Below are 25,523 nucleotides of genomic sequence, written 5' to 3' on the forward strand. Positions count from 1 at the left end.
GACGGGCCGCACCACCATGGGGGGAGCAGGTCATGCCAAGGCGGAGGAGATGCTGCAGACAGAGAGCAAGACTGTGGAGGAAGAACAAAAGGAGCTGGATCTAGGATAAGAGGAGGAGCCACACCACAGGGGAGGAGCTATAAGCTACATATCACAAACCTATGCACAGTTATGAGGGCGGTCCTCACAACTAGTCAATTATAGGGGTTTTATTATTGTACATAAGAGGCAGTATTATAGGTGTTATGGTCTTGTACATAGGGGGCAGTATTATAGCAGTTATATTCTTGTACATAGGGGGCAGTATTATAGCAGTTATATTCTTGTACATAGGGGGCAGTATTATAGTAGTTATATTCTTATACATAGGGGGCAGTATTATAGTAGTTATATTCTTGTACATAGGGGGCAGTATTATAGTAGTTATATTCTTGTACATAGGGGGCAGTATTATAGTAGTTATATTCTTGTACATAGGGGGCAGTATTATAGTAGTTATATTCTTGTACATAGGGGGCAGTATTATAGTAGTTATATTCTTGTACATAGGGGGCAGTATTATAGTAGTTATATTCTTGTACATAGGGTGCAGTATTATAGTAGTTATATTCTTGTACATAGGGAGCAGTATTATAGTAGTTATATTCTTGTACATAGGGAGCAGTATTATAGTAGTTATATTCTTGTACATAGGGGGCAGTATTGTAGTAGCTATATTCTTGTACATAGGGGGCAGTATTATAGTAGTTATATTCTTGTACATAGAGGACAGTATTATACTAGTTATATTCTTGTACATAGGGGGCAGTATTATAGTAGTTATATTCTTGTACATAGGGGGCAGTATTATAGTAGTTATATTCTTGTACATAGGGGGCAGTATTATAGTAGTTATATTCTTGTACATAGGGGGCAGTATTATAGTAGTTATATTCTTGTACATAGGGGGCAGTATTATAGTAGTTATATTCTTGTACATAGGGAGCAGTATTATAGTAGTTATATTCTTGTACATAGGGAGCAGTATTATAGTAGTTATATTCTTGTACATAGGGGGCAGTATTATAGTAGTTATATTCTTGTACATAGGAGGCAGTATTATAGTAGTTATATTCTTGTACATAGGGAGCAGTATTATAGTAGTTATATTCTTGTACATAGGAGGCAGTATTATAGTAGTTATATTCTTGTACATAGGAGCAGTATTATAGTGGTTATATTCTTGTACATAGGGGGCAGTATTATAGTAGTTATATTCTTGTACATAGGAGGCAGTATTATAGTAGTTATATTCTTGTACATAGGAGGCAGTATTATAGTAGTTATATTCTTGTACATAGGAGGCAGTATTATAGTAGTTATATTCTTGTACATAGGAGGCAGTATTATAGTAGTTATATTCTTGTACATAGGAGCAGTATTATAGTAGTTATATTCTTGTACTTAGGGGCAGTATTATAGTAGTTATATTCTTGTACATAGGGGGCAGTATTATAGTAGTTATATTCTTGTACATAGGGGGCAGTATTATAGTAGTTATATTCTTGTACATAGGGGGCAGTATTATAGTAGTTATATTCTTGTACATAGGAGCAGTATTATAGTGGTTATATTCTTGTACATAGGAGCAGTATTATAGTAGTTATATTCTTGTACTTAGGGGCAGTATTATAGTAGTTATATTCTTTTACTTAGGGGCAGTATTATAGTAGTTATATTCTTGTACATAGGAGCAGTATTATAGTAGTTATATTCTTGTACATAGGGGGCAGTATTATAGTAGTTATATTCTTGTACATAGGGGGCAGTATTATAGTAGTTATATTCTTGTACATAGGGGGCAGTATTATAGTAGTTATATTCTTGTACATAGGGGGCAGTATTATAGTAGTTATATTCTTGTACATAGGGGGCAGTATTATAGTAGTTATATTCTTGTACATAGGGAGCAGTATTATAGTAGTTATATTCTTGTACATAGGGAGCAGTATTATAGTAGTTATATTCTTGTACATAGGGGGCAGTATTATAGTAGTTATATTCTTGTACATAGGAGGCAGTATTATAGTAGTTATATTCTTGTACATAGGGAGCAGTATTATAGTAGTTATATTCTTGTACATAGGAGGCAGTATTATAGTAGTTATATTCTTGTACATAGGAGCAGTATTATAGTGGTTATATTCTTGTACATAGGGGGCAGTATTATAGTAGTTATATTCTTGTACATAGGAGGCAGTATTATAGTAGTTATATTCTTGTACATAGGAGGCAGTATTATAGTAGTTATATTCTTGTACATAGGAGGCAGTATTATAGTAGTTATATTCTTGTACATAGGAGCAGTATTATAGTAGTTATATTCTTGTACTTAGGGGCAGTATTATAGTAGTTATATTCTTGTACATAGGGGGCAGTATTATAGTAGTTATATTCTTGTACATAGGGGGCAGTATTATAGTAGTTATATTCTTGTACATAGGGGGCAGTATTATAGTAGTTATATTCTTGTACATAGGGGGCAGTATTATAGTAGTTATATTCTTGTACATAGGGGGGCAGTATTATAGTAGTTATATTCTTGTACATAGGAGCAGTATTATAGTGGTTATATTCTTGTACATAGGAGCAGTATTATAGTAGTTATATTCTTCTACATTGGGGGCAGTATTATAGTAGTTATATTCTTGTACTTAGGGGCAGTATTATAGTAGTTATATTCTTTTACTTAGGGGCAGTATTATAGTAGTTATATTCTTGTACATAGGAGCAGTATTATAGTAGTTATATTCTTGTACATAGGGGGCAGTATTATAGTAGTTATATTCTTGTACATAGGGAGCAGTATTATAGTAGTTATATTCTTGTACATAGGAGCAGTATTATAGTAGTTATATTCTTGTACATAGGGGGCAGTATTATAGTAGTTATATTCTTGTACATAGGGGGGCAGTATTATAGTAGTTATATTCTTGTACATAGGGACAGTATTATAGTAGTTATATTCTTGTACATAGGGGGCAGTATTATAGTAGTTATATTCTTGTACATAGGAGGCAGTATTATAGTAGTTATATTCTTGTACATAGGGGGCACTATTATAGTAGTTATATTCTTGTACATAGGGAGCAGTATTATAGTATTTATATTCTTGTACATAGAGGGCAGTATTATAGTAGTTATATTCTTGTACATAGAGGGCAGTATTATAGTAGTTATATTCTTGTACATAGGGGGCACTATTATAGTAGTTATATTCTTGTACATAGGGAGCAGTATTATAGTATTTATATTCTTGTACATAGGGGCAGTATTATAGTAGTTATATTCTTGTACATAGGGGGCAGTAGTATAGTAGTTATATTCTTGTACATAGGGGGCACTATTATAGTAGTTATATTCTTGTACATAGGGAGCAGTATTATAGTAGTTATATTCTTGTACATAGGGGGCAGTATTATAGTAGTTATATTCTTGTACATAGGGGGCAGTATTATAGTAGTTATATTCTTGTACATAGGGTGACAACTTCATGGTTAGCAATAAAGAGGCGGAGTCATAGTTCCATTTTCCTGCAGTGAGTATTTATTGATCTCTGTGTCGGTTTCCTCGTGGAATGAATCTACAATCATTACAAAAAGTAACAACATTATTCGTAGTCAGGAAGAAAACTTTACACAAGACATACGGGAGACTTTGGCGATTGTGAGCTCTTCTGGCTACAACAGAAACGTCTGAAGATTAATATATTAAACTATTTATTACGTCTTATAAAGTTTACTCCTCGTGACTTTATACAGTTCACCTTCTATAGACAACGGACGCACAATAACGACATAAATGAAGGAGCGGACTGAACACCGGAGTGTGAGAATGTGCCGCAGAACATGATGCGTTAAGTGGAGGGACAGCCCTTCAACTGTGGTCGAATTACAAGCCCCAGAAGGCTCTAGCAGTGGCTGGCAAAGCATGCTGGGACCAGTAGTCTCACCGCACCACCACCAGCAGGTCGATGATTGTCCATCAGTGCAGCGTGTGAGACAGTTCGTGGCTCTTAGATTTGCATGGGGTCACGGACAGAACCAAAAGATGAAGAGGGGAGCGACCCCATGCAAATCCTGCGGAGCGCGGACCAGGCGCACGGAGGAAGGTACAACATGTGTTTCACTGTAGTAGCCAAAACCAATCCTCGAAGGGCATGTCTGCCCATGAATAAAAGAACCTGCCACCACACTATGATCGCCCCGCTCTGCTTCACAGGACATGGAGCCCCTATTAAAGGGGAAGTCCATTACATTGTTCACCTCTAGAGATCAGAAAATGGAGTGTCCCGTTCTGGATCATCAATGTCAGGCAGCTGTGACAAAGCCATTTGTTGATCACTACCGTGGGAAGTGAAGACCCATATAGCAGTATCCTAGCCCACCCCTTTAAGAGGACAATCCCTTTAAGACATTTCCTTTCCTAGGTCAGGCTAGATGCAGAGAACAAAGTGCAAATTGAAAAGACATAGTACACAAAAAGAAGCGCAGTGCACGCCACACGGTGCGGCAGGAACGAGCGGTACAATGCTGGTGACTCCGCCCCATTGACATCACATTATGTGATGAGATCATCGCCCAGACAGGTGTTGCACGTTCATAGCCAACAGTCACATCCGTCGTCACCTCACAGGACCCCGTGACAATCTGGAGAAGGACAGACTCAGAAGGGGCGGAGCTTAACATCCAATGAGACGGCTGCGTGCCATTAAACAGCCAGTCCTTGCGTTGTCCAATTTCGGGGTAAGCTGGGTGACAACCAATATGGCAGCCGCTACAGTTTCCAATGGTAGTCAAACGGCTTTCCAAGAACCCTGAAAGTGAAGTTCCGCAGGAAGGCAGGGGGACGGGAATGGCGTCACTCTTGAGGGAGCCGCGCCGGCAGCCATACTGGTTCCCCCCAACTTTCCCTGAAACTGATACAACTAAGAAACGGTTGCAAAGGACTGCAGTATCTTAAGGGTTAATGCTTCATAAAGCTGGCCGTTAGCTGAGCCTGCGGACCCCCACACCAGCCATATCCTTTACCATCAAACACCACCCACTAAACTGGCTGTGGTCACACTACAACTCCCAGCAACCCTGGAAGGTGTCATCTACATACAGAGCCAAGACAGGCCTGCAGTCACCACCCGCTGGGCAGCCCATTCATCTCAGGAGGCGGAGCTTGGTAATTAATATAATTAGCAGAGCTCCACTGAAGGGACCACAAGGGGCTCCGCCCACTACGGCGACTTCACGTGTCAGTCAACATTGTAAGAGGGGAGTGCGGGTTTCCAGCAATACTGAAGTCCTTTCCCAGCAGCGGCGCCGTTGTTGAGGACAGACGTCAGGGCAGTGACCGCGGTCCGGAGAGATCTGACCGTCCTCCGTCCGCTGCAGCTAGAAGTAGAGCGCTGGCTCGCTTCGGAAGCCCGTGTGAGAGGCGCCATCGGCTGGCGTGAGCTGCAAAAGAGGGGAAATGGTTACAGATCTCCTGCAGTCAGCATCTGCGTGCAGAAGTAGTCCCTCCCTTATCTGCTATGGCATGGTACTGCTAGATATAAACACCGCCCGCAAACTGTAGGTGGAGCCACCGATTTACAGGACTACTTCTAAAAGGGGGCCGTCCCACTTCCAGCTGTTTTCAGACAGCGCCGTACATTTTCTAGTGGCCCAGGTCGGTACTGCAGGCTGAGTCCCATTCACTTCAATTGGCCTGCAGTACCAACCCAGACCAGAGCACAACGTACAGAGCTGTCTAACAGCAAGAAGTGGGACAATTTCTTTAATTCAACCCCTTTGGCAGTTTTCACACGGTAGAAAAAAAAAACACTAAAGATTTGTGCATTACGAGACGCACATATATGACCCCCTTCTGTTGAGGGTCATACACATCAGCAATGTTTTTCCTGCGTGGCACCGCGATGTAGGAAGAGTCACAGCAGGTCTTATCTACAGTAGCTGCAATCGTTAGAGTAGACCGACGTGTGGACAATCAGAGTTTGAAGGCCCGTCGATCATCTCACTTCTAGGCAGAGATCTGGCCTTCGCCTGAGGCTGCACTACTGACATCTGATGACATCACGGCTCCGGATTCCCATCAGCTGCAGTGCGGATGCAGATCACCATCTACTTCCTGCTCACTGTGACTTGTGTGAGGTCTCCATGACAACACCGCCCAGAAACCAGAATGCAAACATCAGACCCCCTCAGTAGTGCAGCCTCAGGCTTCGGGCCGGTAATGTCCAACACTCAGATCTCCACACAGAACAGATATTAAACAGTTTTCACATTTTTGATGTAAATCTCCATCCAGGTCAGAGGAGGGGGGGGGGGGGGGGGGGGTATCTGCAGGCCCCCAGCTCCCTCCAGGTCAGAGGGAGATCTGCAGGGGCCCCCCACCTGCATCCTGGCCCTGGTCGGTAGGAGACAGCTTTGGGTAATACCCAAGGGGCATTATTAGGGAGACCTGCAGGATTAAGGAAGGTGCACTGTGGTTTTCACTGCGGTTCCCCTTAATTTTAGGTGGGATTAAAGCTGAATTATGAAGCGGGCAGCGGTTGGGGCTCACCATGTCCTCGCTCTGTGCACCCAGGTCCGAACTTGTGGAGCCTCCGAGCTGCGCCTCATCCTGCCACTTGCTGTACTCCACCGAGTGCTTAGGGGTGTAATTAGAGAGACCTAGAAGGAGAAACACTGCAGTAAGTAACACCCGACAGTCCGGAACACAATTATACTTGGGACCATTGACTTATCCACCCGCAAGCAAAAGTTATACTACATTAGACCGTCCAATAATCCAGTACACTTCAGAATCGGTCACCGACTACTTGGATGAGAAGGGAGGGGCCATGAAAACGAGTCGTCCTCCATCCGTAGGAGAAGGCTGGATGCAATAATATATATTCTATACACACAGTGACTCCAGCAGCAGAATAGTGAGTGCAGCTCTGGAGTATAATACAGGATGTAACTCAGGAGCAGTACAGGATAAGTAATGTATGTACACAGTGACTCCAGCAGAATAGTGAGTGCAGCTCTGGGGTATAATACTGGATGTAACTCAGGATCAGTACAGGATAAGTAATGTATGTACACAGTGACTCCACCAGCAGAATAGTGAGCACAGCTCTGGGGTATAATACAGGATGTAACTCAGGATCAGTACAGGATAAGTAATGTATGTACACAGTGACTCCACCAGCAGAATAGTGAGTGCAGCTCTGGGGTATAATACAGGATGTAATTGAGGAGCAGTACAGGATAAGTAATGTATGTACACAGTGACTCCACCAGCAGAATAGTGAGTGCAGCTGTGGAGTATAATACAGGATGTAACTCAGGATCAGTACAGGATAAGTAATGTATGTACACAGTGACTCCACCAGCAGCAGAATAGTGAGTGCAGCTCTGGAGTATGATACAGGATAAGTAATGTATGTACACAGTGACTCCACCAGCAGAATAGTGAGCACAGCTCTGGAGTATAATACAGGATATAACTCAGGGTCAGTACAGGATAAGTAATGTATGTACACAGTGACTCCACCAGCAGAATAGTGAGTGCAGCTCTGGAGTATAATACAGGCTGTAACTCAGGATCAGTACAGGATAAGTAATGTATGTACACAGTGACTCCACCAGCAGAATAGTGAGTGCAGCTCTGGAGTATAATACAGGCTGTAACTCAGGATCAGTACAGGATAAGTAATGTATGTACACAGTGACTCCACCAGCAGAATAGTGAGTGCAGCTCTGCAGTATAATACAGGATGTAACTCAGGATCAGTACAGGATAAGTAATGTATGTACACAGTGACTCCACCAGCAGAATAGTGAGTGCAGCTCTGGAGTATAATACAGGATGTAACTCAGGGTCAGTACGGGGCGGGGGGGTGGGGGGGGGGGGGGGGGAGTAGTTAACCGGAATGGCAGCTTTTTACGGACCTTTAATAAATTTAAAAAATAAATTGCCAAACGAGCAAAAATAACCAACTCATTGGCTTTGGTTTCTTTCATTTTAAGCAGGCAGATAATAATGGCCGGCTCGTTGACTAATCACCCTGTTAACCAGCGCTCGTTCAGTCACTTAGAATAAGAATCGTTTCGTTGTCGCATTCGCTGTATAAGCCAGGCGCTGAGCGAACTCATCAGTCATCGTCCAGACAAGAAATCGCCAAGTCTAGTGATTGGGGAGAGATGGGGGGGGGGGGGGGGGGGGGGAACCTCCTGTCTGGCATCCTGGAGGAACACTATAGTCAGTACTGGATGGCTGATAACAGGGAATAATAGACAGAACAGCAGGGTGAATTCAATAACACTTTATGTTTACCGTTCCCGTTGATAGAAGTCACCGCCACGAGTCACCGTACAACAATAAATACAGTGTGACGCACGTGACTCGTCCGCAGCGCCGCGGCGCAGAAATGTGAGCGAGCATTTTACAGCAGAACCGGTTACATTATGTTTCATTTAATAATAGCCACAGTGACGGAGCGTCCACGCCCTTCTAGGAAGCCAACACTGGCACTGCCTGTCCCCACACGGCCCGTCGCAGGAGGCTCCCGTGGATGAGGCACGCTGGACAGCAGACTGAATGCAAAAACTACAACTCCCAGCATGCCCCGACAGCCACAGAATAACTCCACCAGGTCCTTAGGGCATGCTGGGAGTTGTAGTTTATCTGCTCTTAACTCATCCACCTCTTGGAAAGCTGGGTGACTGCCAATATATCAGTGAGGGGGTGCCAGAAGCACTTTCATCCAGCTTTTCTAGACTCCTGAATGGCAACTTTTATCACAGAGTTCCTGCATAATCAAGAGACCAGAAAATCTGAATGTTAGCAGCGATGGCAGTGAGACCACCCATAGCTCTTCTGGGGAAAGCTGGGTTAACACTTACAGAGGAATGCTAGGTTTGGTACCGTGTCGCCAGTAGAGAGATGTGTGATTGTTCTCAGAGCGAGAAACCAAGTAATCCTGTAGATGTGAGACCTTGTAATGGCTGACGGACATGATGTTACAGCAACTTTCGGGGATATCGGCCCCTTCGTCAGGCTATGAATGAAACCAGTTTGGATGGCACATAGTTAGCACATACAGATGCGGGGGGGGGGGGGGGGGGGGGGGGGGGAGGGGGGGGGGGACGATCCTCGTGATCTAAATAAATGTTCACACACAGAAATTTGGGACTCGGGGTAGAAGGTGCGACGTCTGTAAGACAGATGGGAAGTGATGGAGGCTACGGAGCTAGAAAGGAGACGCTGCTACAAACGAGCTCCGACGGAGGACGGCAGCAACAGGACTGGAATCCAAAGGCCACTGTGTGCGGGGCCGGAGCCGGACTCTGCAGGGGGTCCGTGTATCTTATGTACAGGTACGGCTGGTGTTGTGATGGTGGAAAGGAGCAGAAGATGGAGATGAAGTTCAGTCAAAAGATTTAATTAAAAAAAGAATTTTGGGACTGTTTTGCACTCAAAACTTAATACATATAAACCGAGCCGGGAGACGCGCCCCGCAAGTCAGCCCGCCGAGCCGGGAGACGCGCCCCGCAAGTCAGCCCGCCGAGCCGGGAGACGCGCCCCGCAAGTCAGCCCGCCGAGCCGGGAGACGCGCCCCGCAAGTCAGCCCGCCGAGCCGGGAGACGCGCCCCGCAAGTCAGCCCGCCGAGCCGGGAGACGCGCCCCGCAAGTCAGCCCGCCGAGCCGGGAGACGCGCCCCGCAAGTCAGCCCGCCGAGCCGGGAGACGCGCCCCGCAAGTCAGCCCGCCGAGCCGGGAGACCGCGCCCCGCAAGTCAGCCCGCCGAGCCGGGAGACGCGCCCCGCAAGTCAGCCCGCCGAGCCGGGAGACGCGCCCCGCAAGTCAGCCCGCCGAGCCGGGAGACGCGCCCCGCAAGTCAGCCCGCCGAGCCGGGAGACGCGCCCCGCAAGTCAGCCCGCCGAGCCGGGAGACGCGCCCCGCAAGTCAGCCCGCCGAGCCGGGAGACGCGCCCCGCAAGTCAGCCCGCCGAGCCGGGAGACGCGCCCCGCAAGTCAGCGCGCCGAGCCGGGAGACGCGCCCCCGCAAGTCAGCCCGCCGAGCCGGGAGACGCGCCCCGCAAGTCAGCCCGCCGAGCCGGGAGACGCGCCCCGCAAGTCAGCCCGCCGAGCCGGGAGACGCGCCCCGCAAGTCAGCCCGCCGAGCCGGGAGACGCGCCCCGCAAGTCAGCCCGCCGAGCCGGGAGACGCGCCCCGCAAGTCAGCCCGCCGAGCCGGGAGACGCGCCCCGCAAGTCAGCCCGCCGAGCCGGGAGACGCGCCCCGCAAGTCAGCCCGCCGAGCCGGGAGACGCGCCCCGCAAGTCAGCCCGCCGAGCCGGGAGACGCGCCCCGCAAGTCAGCCCGCCGAGCCGGGAGACGCGCCCCGCAAGTCAGCCCGCCGAGCCGGGAGACGCGCCCCGCAAGTCAGCCCGCCGAGCCGGGAGACGCGCCCCGCAAGTCAGCCCGCCGAGCCGGGAGACGCGCCCCGCAAGTCAGCCCGCCGAGCCGGGAGACGCGCCCCGCAAGTCAGCCCGCCGAGCCGGGAGACGCGCCCCGCAAGTCAGCCCGCCGAGCCGGAGACAAATTGTTAATCAGTCCACCGAGCTCAGCTTGTCGGTTTTCAGTTTTGAGTGCAAAAGAGTCTCCAAAGTCTGTGTGTGAACGTTTATTTAGATCAAGAGGAACGTGTCCCCCCCCCCCCCACCGCATCTGTATGTTATAACTATGTGCATCCTAACTGGTTTCCTTCATCAGCCTGACGAAGGGGGCAATATCCCCGAAAGCTAATGTACCATCATATATTTTTGTAGCCATTACAAGCTATCATATCTACAGGACGACTTGGTTTCTGTCACTGAGAACAATCACACAGAGGAATGCTGGGACGCAGAAACTCATCATCACAGCCGTTACCTGAGTTTGCGGTGTTGGTCCGCAGGCTGCTGCTGGCCGCTACGCCACTCACAAACGTTGGCCGAGGGAGGAACGGGCTGGAGGGTTGGTCATCTTCCTCAGATTCGGAGCCGGACGCCTCGTTGGCCTCATCCTCCCCCATCTCATCAGCCAAGGAGTTCTCAGACGGGTACTCAAACATCGTGTGGATGTTCTGCTCGTTAAAGGAGATCTTCATCTGCAGGAGAGAGAAGCCAATTAGTCAAAAGCATGGCGGACAGATCTGCGTACCGCACACATCACCACCACCAGATACATATTATAGTTATATTCTCATCGGCCAGTGCATGCTGGGAGTTGTAGTTCCATTACACTAGGCTCTACAGTATATGCCACCGCAGTGTACACTGCTAATCAGGGCTTCCATCTGCCGGCGGCGCAGGACGGTACTGTACACAGCAGATTACTTTCTTTGCACAGGGTGGGTATCAGGCGGCCGCGGAGCTTCGTGGAAAGGAAAACAATCTGGACAGATTTAAAAGCCTGCGATGTGGGGGAGGGGTGCGGGGGGGGGGGGGTCATGCTGCGTTTACGCAGCCAACGACTGAGCGACGAGCGATAATCACGAGGGTCTCGCTCATCATTCTACTTCAGCGCCCCGTAGTCCACATCAGAGTGTGAAACACTGAAGGAAGTGAGAGAACTGCGCGATACTCAGCGAGAAACACGCTGCGCGGACGGGCTGCGGGGACGCCACCAGCTCATCTAAAAGGACCCCAAACGACACAGTTGTAACTGTCCGAGCCAACATAGTGGGGATTGCCGCCATCGGTGAGGACCTGAACCTTCAGTATCGGCGCGTTTGACAACAGTCATAGGATGACTCCGTATCTGCAGGCATAACTGGATGACGGATCGGCCCTGTAAACAGGTGGTCATCTATGAACAACTGCCTGTTCAATGGGAACGGAGGCGGCCGCCGCACCTTCATTCACCGGCGACGATCCTCCTTGCGCTCTTAGAGGATCGGTCACCGCTGGGACGACCTGTTGGGCATCTGAACCCGACAAGACGTCCCGCTTAGCAGGGCCCTAAGGTAGATGCTGGATACAACCGCTCATTGGTCATCAGTAGGGCTACAGATTAATAGGATAGTCCGTCCGCTCTGGAGCAACTGCCGTCATCACCCCAACTACAGAAGAGCTGCTGGAGGGTACTGCCGCCCCTTTAAGAAGGCCACCAAGATAAGAAGCTGGTTGCCAAACCTGACTGTCCACCACCTCTTTGTCCTCACGAATGGGCTTTACACGTTGACCTACAGGTGGGATGTCTGACTACTGACAGTGGGGCTCCTGCTCCAACCGCCAGAGGGGAGAAACCTCCGATCCGAGCAGTTTAACCCCTTGCATGACGCAATCAATAGCAACTGCAGCATGTAAGCAGACGGAGTGGGGGGCTCTTTATGTCACCCATCGGACCCCGCAGTGTGATGAGCCGGTACCAATGGGTTCCCATAGTAGACGTGGCCTAACAAAGGTCTCCATGTCTCACCATGTAACTCAGCTTACTATGTCCCGCCTCCTGCAGAGTCTAATAGGCTGCTGTCATGGGCTTATTAGAATGCAGTACCTAAGTAATGCACTGTAGTATTCCAGAGGTCCAACGATCACAAGTGATAGCAGAATTATTTGCCCTGCGGAGCTCCAGAGGAGAACAATGTCCTGGGTCGTAGAACAGAGCGATGCAGTCAGCGGGTAATCTAAGAACTTGTTTGTATGCAAAATAAGTGGGAGGGGAAAAACAAAAACACACCTAAACTTGGTGTCACCATAATCGCGCCAATCAGATAAAAAAGTTATTCTGTTATTAACAAATGGTCGACGACGTTCAGCCCAAAAAAAACAAGGGTGGAACAAATCCCCCCCCCCCCCCCCCCTCTTCCTCTACCCCCCCCCCCCCCAAAACAAAAAATGTAATAAAACGTTCTACCACATTATATGTCCCCCAGAGTGCAGCCAGTAACATCTCCACCACATTATATGTCCCCCTAGAGTGCGGCCAGTAACATCACCACATTATATGTCCCCCGGAGTGCAGCCAGTAACATCTCCACCACATTATATGTCCCCCCAGAGTGCGGCCAGTAACATCTCCACCACATTATATGTCCCCCAAGAGAGCGGCCAGTAACATCTCCACCACATTATATGTCCCCCCAGAGTGCGGCCAGTTAACATCTCCACCACATTATATGTCCCCCCAGAGTGCGGCCAATAACATCTCTAAAACATTATATGTCCCCCAGAGTGCAGCCAGTAACATCTGCACCACATTATATGTCCCCCCAGAGTGCGGCCAGTAACATCTCCACCACATTATATGTCCCCCAGAGTGCAGCCAGTAACATCTCCAACACATTATATGTCCCCCAGAGTGCAGCCAGTAACATCTCCAACACATTATATGTCCCCCAGAGTGCGGCCAGTAACATCTCCAACCCATTATACGTCCCCCAGAGTGCGGCCAGTAACATCTCCAACCCATTATACGTCCCCCAGAGTGCGGCCAGTAACATCTCCAACCCATTATACGTCCCCCAGAGTGCGGCCAGTAACATCTCCAACACATTATATGTCCCCCAGAGTGCGGCCAGTAAAATATACAACTCGTCCCACAAACTACGAGCCCTCATACGGCTGTCACTGCGTTACGGCTCTTGGAATGTCCTTAAGGCACAGAAGTTAAGAATTCAGTAATGAATTTAGATTTACTATATCTAGATCGTGTTCTCGCAGGTCGGACCTCATCTTAGTCCCCAAAGCCAGATCCCAGAATCCCTTGCATTAGTGAGGGTCGGGTCACATGTCGTCAGGTCACGGCGGGGTCCAGCCATGGATTACTCTCCACCTTAAACCTTCATTATTAGACCCAATTACTGGTTCATCTGCAAATAGCCGCCCTGAGTGGATTATAGCGGGCGCCGTCTCCATCCGGCCAGGATCATTCCAAGATGTACCAGAATTACCGCAAGGACGAGACAACGGTGTCCCCCTCCTATAAGGGGAATGTGGAGTTTGACAAACTCCCAAATATCTAAGCCATTTAACAGGGTTCTCCAGGTGTAGTAAAGCACAGCGCCCCCCCTTGTCTGTAGGTTGTGTCTGGCATTGCAGCTCAGTTCCCATTCACTTCAGTGGAGCTGAGCTGCAATACTCAACATAAGTCTTTAGACAACTTGTACAGTCTCGCCCCGTTATCGGTACGCTCTGTGGCGCCCGGACCCAGGCTGTAGGGAGATGTTTGTAAACACCTTTGGAGTGATACATTGTTGCACTTTTGTTGCCCCGTTCTTTAGCAACCAAAGAGTTACACAATAAAATAACAGGGTTGAATTAAGTGATCACACCCCGCCGCCGCCCGATGAGCCGGCCCATGTGTTATACAAGCAAGTGGGTGGCTGCAAGATCACTGAGGATACAATCATAGAGGGAGGGGACCCCTGTACACAGCGGCAGGCGCCTAAAAGGGGGAGCGGATTAGGACTTGTGAGTACATACCGTGCAAAAGGCTTCATTTCAGCAGCAAGAATCACTTTACGGCAGTACGGGGCGACGCTTCATTTCAAAGATATCGGAGTTAAAATGATCTAAATTGAGTGGGGATAAGGGTGGCGCTGTTGCATCAGAGCCTATGCAAGAGACATGGTGAAACGTGGTACTGCAAGTAATAAATGTATATCATACTTTAAATAGCTTGTAGCATACATTTAATGGACTCTTTATTAGAGCCCCCAGTCCACGTTTGGCGCTTCCTTGTATGAAAATTCTCCCCGTGACCCGGCAGCATAAAAAAAAAAAAAAAAAAAAAAAAAAAAAAAAAAAATCACGACAAGTTTTCCGTGGATCAGTTTCAGTGTGAATCCACATTAGATGGGAAAATCCAGCGATCGGAGCGACTTCCAGCGAGGCCGGTCATCGGTGCTGGACTGGTAAAGGTAAAGTCCCCTGCTGCAAGCACCGAGTCGTGATAGACTCCTAGGGTGACATCACCTCGTGACCTTTTCGTGGCATACTGTTTTTGTGGGGTGGTTTGCCATTGCCTTTTCAAGGCATCTTTACCCCCCAGCAAGCTGGGTACTAATTTTACTGACCTCAGAAGGATGGAAGGCAGAGTCAATCCTGGGCCGACTACCTGAACCCGCAACCTTGAGGTCGAGAGTGAGAGCTTAGGACTACATACTACTGCCTTAGCACTCTGTGCCACACGAGGCCCTTAGTGCTAGACTAGCCAGGTGTCTCACTACCAACCGTGGGGGGAAATGGGAGTTCTTGTCCAACGGTGGGGAGAGTATACAGAGAATGGCGCAATCGAGGAAACCATCCAGCGAAGGGGGATCCTGTGAACGGAAACAACTCATCCCTGAAAGGGGTCGGAGGAGGATGTCAGGAATCGTTCTGACCAACAGGCTGCACAGTCAGCTGAATACAACGCTGGAGCTCCAACTAACGTGTCCGAACGCACAACTCGCCGTTCCTCCACACGGATGGTATAACAGCGGGCGACCAGTTCCAGCGCCATTGTGTGTAAGAGAAACAGAAAGACTCCAGCGGGCAAAAGAGCGCAAAACTTGTATCACTGAGCAGCGGAGAAACATCTCCTGGTCAGATGGGTGCAGATGTCTGTTGCTGATGGGAGGTCAGAATTTGGCACAAGCAGCATGAATCGCTGACCCCTTCCTGTCAGCCAGTCAGAACATGTCAGCACCGCCATCTAAACGAATGACTGTGGATCTGAAGGCAAAAGGCAGTTCAACGCGCTACTAAATGGGGGAAGGGGGCAAAAGAGGGGCGGTCAGAGTAAAGAGACAAATTCCGCCTTTGTCCGTCATTCCGTCTCTCTGGATCGCAGAGCGTCCGGTATAAACGGCTGCCATTGACTTCCTGGCAGCACTCCATACGTCACACGGCTTAAAGGGCAAGAACACAAGAACTATAGCCGGCTACCTGAGTACAGCGTCTCCGGGGGCTCGGGGTGTACGATGGCCGGAGTCTTCATCACACCATCCAGGATTAGGGAATATGACCTGGTGGTCCAGAATCTCCATAGCGCCTTGTAATGGAGACCGAGTGCCGGCCCCTTGGGGTTCAGAGCCCCCAGACCCCTCCATAGTGTAGGTCACATTAAGGCCTCCTTTACACGCACGAGAAATTCAGGGAGCGGCGATGGGTTTGGTTGGAGCAAGGACAACATCAACCCAACACCGAGTAGCTATGAATAGTGTCCCCGGGGCCCCGAGTCCCGGTTGTCAGATGGCCTCTTAACCAATTCCAAGGCAGCGGGCCGTTAGAGGCTCACACACCGGTGGCGTTCCTCGGATACTTCCTTTATGCCAACAAGTGCAGCCGGGGTGCCGCCTGTCATCTCCGAATTCCCGGAGGTGTTTTTCTTGGCTCCAGTTTGTCATTCTTGTCTTCATTGGCCAAAAATAATCTGAGTGCTCATTCATCAGCCGCAGCTTCATTCCTCCGCGAGTGATCAGCTGGGATAAACATGGCGGCCAAGAGGTCGCCGCCCCACCTCCTTCCTCCTTTTATACTCTTACTTTCCCCTTTGACCAAGTTAGCGGAGAGCAGCGCCGGACCATCCGGGTCTGAAGGGGAGGTTGGCATTCTTCTGTTACCCAATGCGCCAAAAGTCTAGCAGTCCGCTGTCCCCACCGGCCCGTGGCATCATCTAACCAGGACCCAATCAGAGGGTTTGCAGAAGTTGGCACACAGCACCCAGGACTTGTCCTCCCATAACCAGCAGGGAACAATCTGCAGAGGTGAGAGTTACCTATAATCCCGTTTCCCCCGACTCCGCCCTCAGCAAACGTTCCAGCGGAGATAACCCTTGTTCATGCTGAAGGGCAGGTTGGCCGCCAGGCTTCCTATACAAAGAGCAGATTGATACATCTGCCGCCCGGGATGACCCTCCAACACCGGGGCTCATTCACACCGGCGGATTTAGTTTCTGTGCAGTTTGCGCTCTGACCGCTCCGCTGATCGCACGCGAGTACAGACGCATCACGTATTTACAGACCCCACTGATGTCCGTACGGAACAAGACAGGATGTGCTGCGAGTTTAATGCGCAGGAAACGCAGATCTGAATCCTCCAATGTAAGCGGGGGTCAGCACCGCGAGCTGTGCGCAAGACGTAGGCGTATAATATGGCGTCAATCAGCCCTTAAGGCCCATTTTCTGCGTGCCGTCCGCTTCACTGACTACGCACGGCATGCGAACACATCGGAGTAAGTTGGCGCTTGCAGACTATGCCCGCCATTGTGTGTAAATAACAAGCCTCGTACACGGATGTCACATGTGCGCCGCACTTCTACACATCAGCTGGCACTCGGCTTTCTTGCACTCGTGAAAAACTGGTAACATGTGGACAGGAAAAAAATAACTAAAAACACACAAAGTGCGCAACGCGCAGAAAAAAAAACAAAAAAAGTGTTTTCACAGACTGAAATGACATCCGTTGTGAATGAGCCCTCAGACCCCCATCACCTGCAGACTGCCACAAGTGAACCCGCTCACCTGCGAGGAGAAAGAGGCGCCAATGGCGGAACGGCCAATTCTGGTGTTTGAATGCCAGTCGGGCTGCCCGATGCCGGGCTGTGAGCGGTGGTCCAACTACAGGACATCGGACCCCCAGGCCGCCCTCACGGAGTCTGCAGGACAGTCTGGTCAGGAGCCACTGGAGGATATCCGGCTCACCCCAAGTAGGGATGTGCGAGCCGGGAGGAGCAGGACTACCAATACCTGCAGGTGGCGCTCCGTGCACCAGTAGTGACAAGGACAGCAGCACTAGGTGGTCTCTCTATGGGGTGGGACAGGTTGTCCCCCGCAGTGACCCGTCCCCAACCTACAGGGCCGGCAGCGCTGCTCATCCTGATCCTCCTGCTTCATATACAGTCACTATAAGCAGCATCAGTGCCCCCGCGGCGGGCGCCTGGTATCCGGTTAGTAGATACCCAGTTGGCTCGTGCGTACAAGTGTTTTTTTTTTCCTCGCCACTTTACGGGAATTTGCGCCGTGCCGTTGAGGGTTGTTGATGGTGAAGCTTCTGCCCGCCGGCTGCAGACGGCTGACGCTGCCAATTGTTTAGCAAACACAGGCAGAACTCAATCGCAGCGCGGCGAGCGGCGGCCATTCATCTCCCCGTGTAACAACACCGCGCTAAGAACGTCAGCCGCAACAAACCAGCGCGGCGCATTGTACAACACAGCGGGATCGGGGCAAACCCGGTACAGTCATGTAGGGGGCAGCGCAGGTCACCTGCAGAAGGTGGGAATTGCCCTTTAATCCCTTATCACCCTTTAACCCCTTATCACCCTGGGGGTGCGGGGTCAGTATGGAGCGGGACCAACGGACGGATCTCAAAAGGTGGCCGCCTCTGCCACCACCAGCTGATGCCAGTTGCAGTCGGCGCCGATCCTTAACGCAATAACGACGAGCGGTAAACTAGAGGAAAAAAGGTTTTATGAACTTGGGAAACCAGAAGGCGACAAACGAAGTGTGAAAATAAGTCTGACAGGTTTGGCGCCGCGGCGTTTGTAGGAGCGACCGAAGCAACATTTATCCGAACAGCAAGAAGAAATAAACGACAGAAGAGCATTTTTTTGGGTCTCCAAAAGGCTAAAAAAATAAATGTAAATTAAAATAAAAAGCATCCAAAGTCACCCGAACGCCAAAGCGGCATCAATAGAGCTGCAGGACGTCCTGCGAGGACCGACCCCGCGCCAACGGGACAATAGAAGCGCGTCAGAAGACGGCGGCAGAAAGAGACAACATTGTAAAAAATACGATTTTCTACAATTAGCGCAGCAGCAAAAACCCCTAAAGTCCCTCGCTGTAACGGGGCGCCGCGTAGAACGTTCCGTCAGCTCATCACATGTAGTATGATGTCACACCCGGCCCGCCATACATTGCCCACAGGCCCTCAGCGCCCCGGGTGCCACGCAGGGCCATGTGACTGGCAGCAGCTCTGTGTTCTACAGACGCAGCATCCAGCACACCCAGGTGACATCACACAGGTGTTGCAAGCCCAACCTCTTAAAGGGATACTAACCCTAATCTCCTCCCCACTAGTTACTGGGCAAGCTAAATACAATCTATAGTTCTCTGTTATCAGCCAGTAGAGGTTTGTTCTTCAGCAAGAGACAATCCCCCTCCCCCGCAATCATTACATTAAGGATATCAGTAGGAAGTCTTATAACAATGCAGGACAAGGAGAACCTTTTAGGGTTGCCGGCCCTTGAAAAACAGTGACATAAGGTGGGCTTCAGGCCAAACAAGAAACGCGCAGTGCAGACTAATGGAACTCAGAGCACATACAATAGGCTTAGATACGGCAGCTCAGCGCGCCGTATCGCACTAGAGGCTTAGATACGGCAGCTCAGTGCTCCGTATCGCACTAGAGGCTTAGATACGGCAGCTCAGCGGGCCGTATCGCACTAGAGGATTAGATTCAGCGGGCCGTATCGCACTAGAGGATTAGATTCAGCGGGCCGTATCACCCTAGAGGATTAGATACAGCGATTCAGCGGGCCGTATCACCCTAGAGGATTAGATACAGCGATTCAGCGGGCCGTATCACCCTAGAGGATTAGATACAGCGATTCAGCGCTCCGTATCACCCTAGAGGATTAGATACAGCAGCTCAGCGCTCCGTATCACCCTAGAGGATTAGATACAGCAGCTCAGCGCTCCGTATCACCCTAGAGGATTAGATACAGCAGCTCAGCGCTCCGTATCACCCTAGAGGATTAGATACAGCAGCTCAGCGCTCCGTATCACCCTAGAGGATTAGATACAGCAGCTCAGCGCTCCGTATCACCCTAGAGGATTAGATACAGCAGCTCAGCGCTCCGTATCACCCTAGAGGATTAGATACAGCAGCTCAGCGCTCCGTATCACCCTAGAGGATTAGATACAGCAGCTCAGCGCTCCGTATCACCCTAGAGGATTAGATACAGCAGCTCAGCGCTCCGTATCACCCTAGAGGATTAGATACAGCAGCTCAGCGCTCCGTATCACCCTAGAGGATTAGATACAGCAGCTCAGCGCTCCGTATCACCCTAGAGGATTAGATACAGCAGCTCAGCGCTCGGTATCACCCTAGAGGATTAGATACAGCAGCTCAGCGCTCGGTATCACCCTAGAGGATTAGATACAGCAGCTCAGCGCTCCGTATCACCCTAGAGGATTAGATACAGCAGCTCAGCGCTCGGTATCACCCTAGAGGATTAGATACAGCAGCTCAGCGCTCGGTATCACCCTAGAGGATTAGATACAGCAGCTCAGCGCTCGGTATCACCCTAGAGGATTAGATACAGCAGCTCAGCGCTCGGTATCACCCTAGAGGATTAGATACAGCAGCTCAGCGCTCGGTATCACCCTAGAGGATTAGATACAGCAGCTCAGCGCTCGGTATCACCCTAGAGGATTAGATACAGCAGCTCAGCGCTCGGTATCACCCTAGAGGATTAGATACAGCAGCTCAGCGCTCGGTATCACCCTAGAGGATTAGATACAGCAGCTCAGCGCTCGGTATCACCCTAGAGGATTAGATACAGCAGCTCAGCGCTCGGTATCACCCTAGAGGATTAGATACAGCAGCTCAGCGCTCGGTATCACCCTAGAGGATTAGATACAGCAGCTCAGCGCTCGGTATCACCCTAGAGGATTAGATACAGCAGCTCAGCGCTCGGTATCACCCTAGAGGATTAGATACAGCAGCTCAGCGCTCGGTATCACCCTAGAGGATTAGATACAGCAGCTCAGCGCTCGGTATCACCCTAAAGGATTAGATACAGCAGCTCAGCGCTCGGTATCACCCTAAAGGATTAGATACAGCAGCTCAGCGCTCCGTATCACCCTAGAGGATTAGATACAGCAGCTCAGCGCTCCGTATCACCCTAGAGGATTAGATACAGCAGCTCAGCGCTCGGTATCACCCTAGAGGATTAGATACAGCAGCTCAGCGCTCGGTATCACCCTAGAGGATTAGATACAGCAGCTCAGCGCTCGGTATCACCCTAGAGGATTAGATACAGCAGCTCAGCGCTCGGTATCACCCTAGAGGATTAGATACAGCAGCTCAGCGCTCGGTATCACCCTAGAGGATTAGATACAGCAGCTCAGCGCTCGGTATCACCCTAGAGGATTAGATACAGCAGCTCAGCGCTCGGTATCACCCTAAAGGATTAGATACAGCAGCTCAGCGCTCGGTATCACCCTAAAGGATTAGATACAGCAGCTCAGCGCTCGGTATCACCCTAGAGGATTAGATACAGCAGCTCAGCGCTCGGTATCACCCTAGAGGATTAGATACAGCAGCTCAGCGCTCGGTATCACCCTAGAGGATTAGATACAGCAGCTCAGCGCTCCGTATCACCCTAGAGGATTAGATACAGCAGCTAAGCGCTCCGTATCACCCTAGAGGATTAGATACAGCAGCTCATCGCTTGGTATCACACTAGAGGATTAGATACAGTAGCATACCACCCTTGGGGACTACTATAAGACGTTCCCAGACGTCCGGTTCGCTTTGCGCCATTGCAGATAGTTTCATGTAGCGCAAGGCGATCGGTCAGCAAGAAGAGAACGTGACGGGGAACCTGCGGGTTTGACCGGTGGTCCCTACAGACCTCTGGGGGTCCGGATCATTGTGCTCCCTCGCCCCCCGCTGCAGCTGCTGCATTATTGAGCAGGGATCCCGGCGGGCGCGTCTGGCACAGTGACCTTTCACCCCGGCTTATCAATTATTGCTGGTCGGTCTGCAAATGAAACCGGCGGCGTGCCACATTATCTGACTGCCGCGAGATACTGAGAGCAGCGCAGGAGTCACACCGCCGACTCGCCAGCAAGTATGCAAATCCGCTCAGAGGAAAAGCGGGGTGACGGTGCCTGCAGCGGCAGCCATATTGGTTGTCACCCAGCTTCCCAGGAAAGAGATGCAAACTAAGAAACGGCTTGTAAGCAGATACTCTGCGGCGGATCTGGGACGGGCGAGCGGAGCGTCCGAGAAAGCCGGAATATCAGGATTAGGGACTTTTAATAGCAACGGCATCTCTAAGATCATAGGTGGGGGTCCGACAGGGCCTAAAATGGAGGGGCTGCCTGCAGAGCGTCACCCCGGCCACCCGCTGCGCAGAACTTCTGCATCACCGGACCAGCACCTGAAATGAAAAAAAAAAAAAAAAAAAAGAAGAACACGTGCGAAGTGTGACCGCCACAAAAGTAGCAGCGATAAAGCGGAAGCAGGAGAGTTCTGCGACTCCTGTCCTGTGAGCAGGAGGAGGCTTCATCCTCTGCTGGTAAAGAGTGTCCTCTACTCACTGACAGCAAGCAGAGGTTGTAAAGAGGGAAACAGGTGTGCAGCAAAAGGTCAAGTTTTTTTTATAGACCGAGAGATCCCTTTAGATGTAATGTGACCTTATAGACAGCAGCCCGTATCCTGCCTATACTGTGTTCCTGGCGGGCGCTACACCAATGACCGTCCCGCAGCAGTGGGGAGCGTCTGATGAGCGACATTCCTGCAGGTAGCGGATGGTTCAGCGGTTCTCGGACAGATCGCCGCGTTTCCGCTACACATTCTATACGCCAACATGTGAGGAAGGTGGACAAAGTGTTAATCTGCGGCCAACGAGCGGCACGTTCCCAGAATACATCTACACCCCCAAAGTAATAGCCATTATGGTGGGAGGGGGAGAACGTCTAATGTCAGCCCAAACTACACCCAAATACATCAAGTACAGATAGTTACAGGACAGCAAACCCACCGATGCCGGGGTCCGGACCGAGCCACCAGGGGAGCGTAGTACAAAGTTGTGTCATTACCTATCCTGTATTATACTCGAGCTGCACTCACTATTCTGCTGGTGGAGTCACTGTGTACATACATTACTTGTCCTGTACTGATCCTGAGTTACATCCTGTATTATACTCCAGAGCTGCACTCACTATTCTGCTGCTGGTGGAGTCACTGTGTACATACATTCCTTATTCTGTACTGATCCTGAGTTACATCCTGTATTATACTCCAGAGCTGCACTTACTATTCTGCTGCTGGTGGAGTCACTGTGTACATACATTACTTATCCCGTACTGATCCCGAGTTACATCCTGTATTATACTGCACAGCTGCACTCACTATTCTGCTGGTGGAGTCACTGTGTACATACATTACTTATCCTGTACTGCTCCTGAGTTACATCCTGTATTATACTGCAGAGCTGCACTCACTATTCTGCTGGTGAAGTCACTGTGTACATACATTACTTATCCTGTACTGCTCCTGAATTACATCCTGTATTATACTCCAGAGCTGCACTCACTATTCTGCTGGATGCTCTTGGAAACCGTGAACAAGCTTGTTGTCGGACACTGCTGACCACCTTGCTTACCTCCCATAAGGCAGCGGGTTTTACAGCCGACACTTGTACTGTAATTTGATGTAGAAAAAGCAATACTTCCCAGAATGCAACTGACTAGAGCAAAAGTTGTAAGGACACTGACGAAGCAGGGAATGCTGGGAGATTTCAGCAGTGAAGCCTGCAAAAGTGTGAATGGAACACAGTAATCTGGAGTTGTTATGGCCCCCAGCTCAGAGGGTTTCCTAGACTGCTGCCCCCTGTTGGCACATAAAGGAAGGCCCCCCAGGTGGGTGATCTTGGCAGCGGACGCGTCATTCGGCCGGAGGCAGAATACTGGAGCGCCCGTCACAATAAGCCCTTTCAGTGCGTCTCCAGCCACCACTCAGAGGACGGCGAACCGCCACGCCAACCCGTCCCGCTGCAACCTGCCCCGACACTCGGAGACCCTCCTGGATACTGCAGAGGTGTGCCGTTCAGGACCGCAGAAAAGTTGGACTAGGGAGGCTGGAGGAGTTGGGTGACACCCGCTGGGACGGTTCCTGCCGCTTCGGTTCGCGGTCACAATAATTGCGCATCGGGCTCATGTTGTTTCCTGACCCGTTTAATGATAAATCAATGAGAGGAATGTGGCGCTGTGCCAGTTCCCATGCCCCAATGCCAGGCAGCAACGCCAAGCTCACAGAACAGAGGGATGTGGGGCAGACTGACATCGTCCCGACCCCCGGAGTCCTCGCTGGTCAATATCGTAGGCCCCTTCATCTATCTGACTACATCTGTGTGGGAAAGCTGGGCGACAACCAACGTGGCCGCCATAAGTGCTCCTAGACAGGGCCGTCACCCCCCGGACCTCCAGACCCCCCACCCCGGACCTCCCTGAGACGGAAGGAAATACTGGTCATCTCTCTCGGTGAGAATTCCTCTCAGCATTAACCTAAATCAGCAGAGACTTAAGAATTAAGGTTAATTACGGCGCGGGGCGAGGGTTGTGGGCCGCCCCCCGCGCCCCGACGCAGCTTACTGCTTATTACCTGACAGACCTGCTGCACACCAGCACAGAGACTGGACCTGAAGCAGGACAGTCAGCCGCGTCCGTCCGGGCGGGGGGCTTATTCTGGAACAAAGTCAGACCTAGAAGGAGGGGCGGCGCTGCAGACAGCCGACAACCCACCGCCCGGCCCCCAATATTGGGGGGATCGATCTATGCAGAGGCAAAACTAGATGATCCTGGGACCAAGCTAAATCTGTTGCAGCGCCCCCCAAGGGTTCAGGGTGCTGCACCCCCTATATCTGCACCCCTAGATGTAGGAGCTATATTTCCAAGTACCCCCCCGCCTTCAGGGTCCTTTTACACGGCTCGATCAGATATATGCAAGAGAAGCGATCAACAATATCCTCCGTCCACAGGGTGACCAACTCAACAGTCGGACCCCCGCCGGTCCCAAGAGGGTCTGGTGCGTCCAGGGATGAATGGCTGCAGTAGCAGCAGGACCCCAAAACCTACCAGATGGGAAGATCTACTGCGGTACCGACCTCTGCTTGCTGGCATGTAACCCGCATGCTGTGGACATACGGATGGGGAGCGAGTCTATACACGGCGGGAGCCGCCCAGCGGGCGCCAACAGCCACGATCAGCATGAACACTGATCACAGCTGTCCTTATACTCCAAGGTCAGCGCTCCTGCGGGGAGGAAGAAGCAGAAGGAATTCCTCTCATTTATTCCCTTAACGTTTAAAAAACCCTTTTCTCATAAGAAAAAAAAAAAAATGTAAACAAAAACATCTGTTATCCCGAGTCCATAAGAGGCCAATCTATGACAGCGATGCGCCATCCCACAGAACAGAAACCGCCGCAATTGTGCTTTTTGATCACTCTGCCGCCCAGAAATTATTAGAAAAAAAAAAAAAAACTCAAAAAAGTAATATATACACTCCAAAATGGTACCCACAACAACAAAAAACAACCAAAACACACAAGCCCTCGCACAGCTGCGTCCACGGAAAACGTAAGTCTTATTTTCTGTCACCATAAATCTTTTAGCACATACATTTGGTGTCATTGTAGCGGTGCCGACCCACAGAATAAGGTTATTGTGTAACCCCGACCCTCTCCAAGATGGCGGATTTGCATTTCACTCCACTTAGTACATTAAATACAACCCGTCCCGCAAA

The 25,523-nt window shown here is 50.2% G+C and overlaps 1 protein-coding gene across 1 annotated transcript in view; it reads right to left on the reverse strand.

Moving 5' to 3' along the window:
* Nucleotides 1–3,562: 3,562 nt before the first annotated feature.
* TPRN (taperin) overlaps nucleotides 3,563–25,523 on the reverse strand; it is a 33,029-nt gene continuing 11,068 nt past the window's right edge. Inside the window, exons 2-4 of the mRNA XM_066580035.1 lie at nucleotides 10,953–11,169; nucleotides 6,595–6,704; nucleotides 3,563–5,486 (exon numbers count right to left, since the gene is read on the reverse strand). Of these exons, the coding sequence (XP_066436132.1) occupies nucleotides 5,424–5,486; nucleotides 6,595–6,704; nucleotides 10,953–11,169 (390 nt within the window). The 3' untranslated portion in view covers nucleotides 3,563–5,423. The remainder of the gene's footprint in view (nucleotides 5,487–6,594; nucleotides 6,705–10,952; nucleotides 11,170–25,523) is intronic.

This window comes from Eleutherodactylus coqui, chromosome 10, assembly GCF_035609145.1.
Source record: "Eleutherodactylus coqui strain aEleCoq1 chromosome 10, aEleCoq1.hap1, whole genome shotgun sequence".
NCBI classification, from domain to species: Eukaryota; Metazoa; Chordata; class Amphibia; order Anura; family Eleutherodactylidae; genus Eleutherodactylus; species Eleutherodactylus coqui.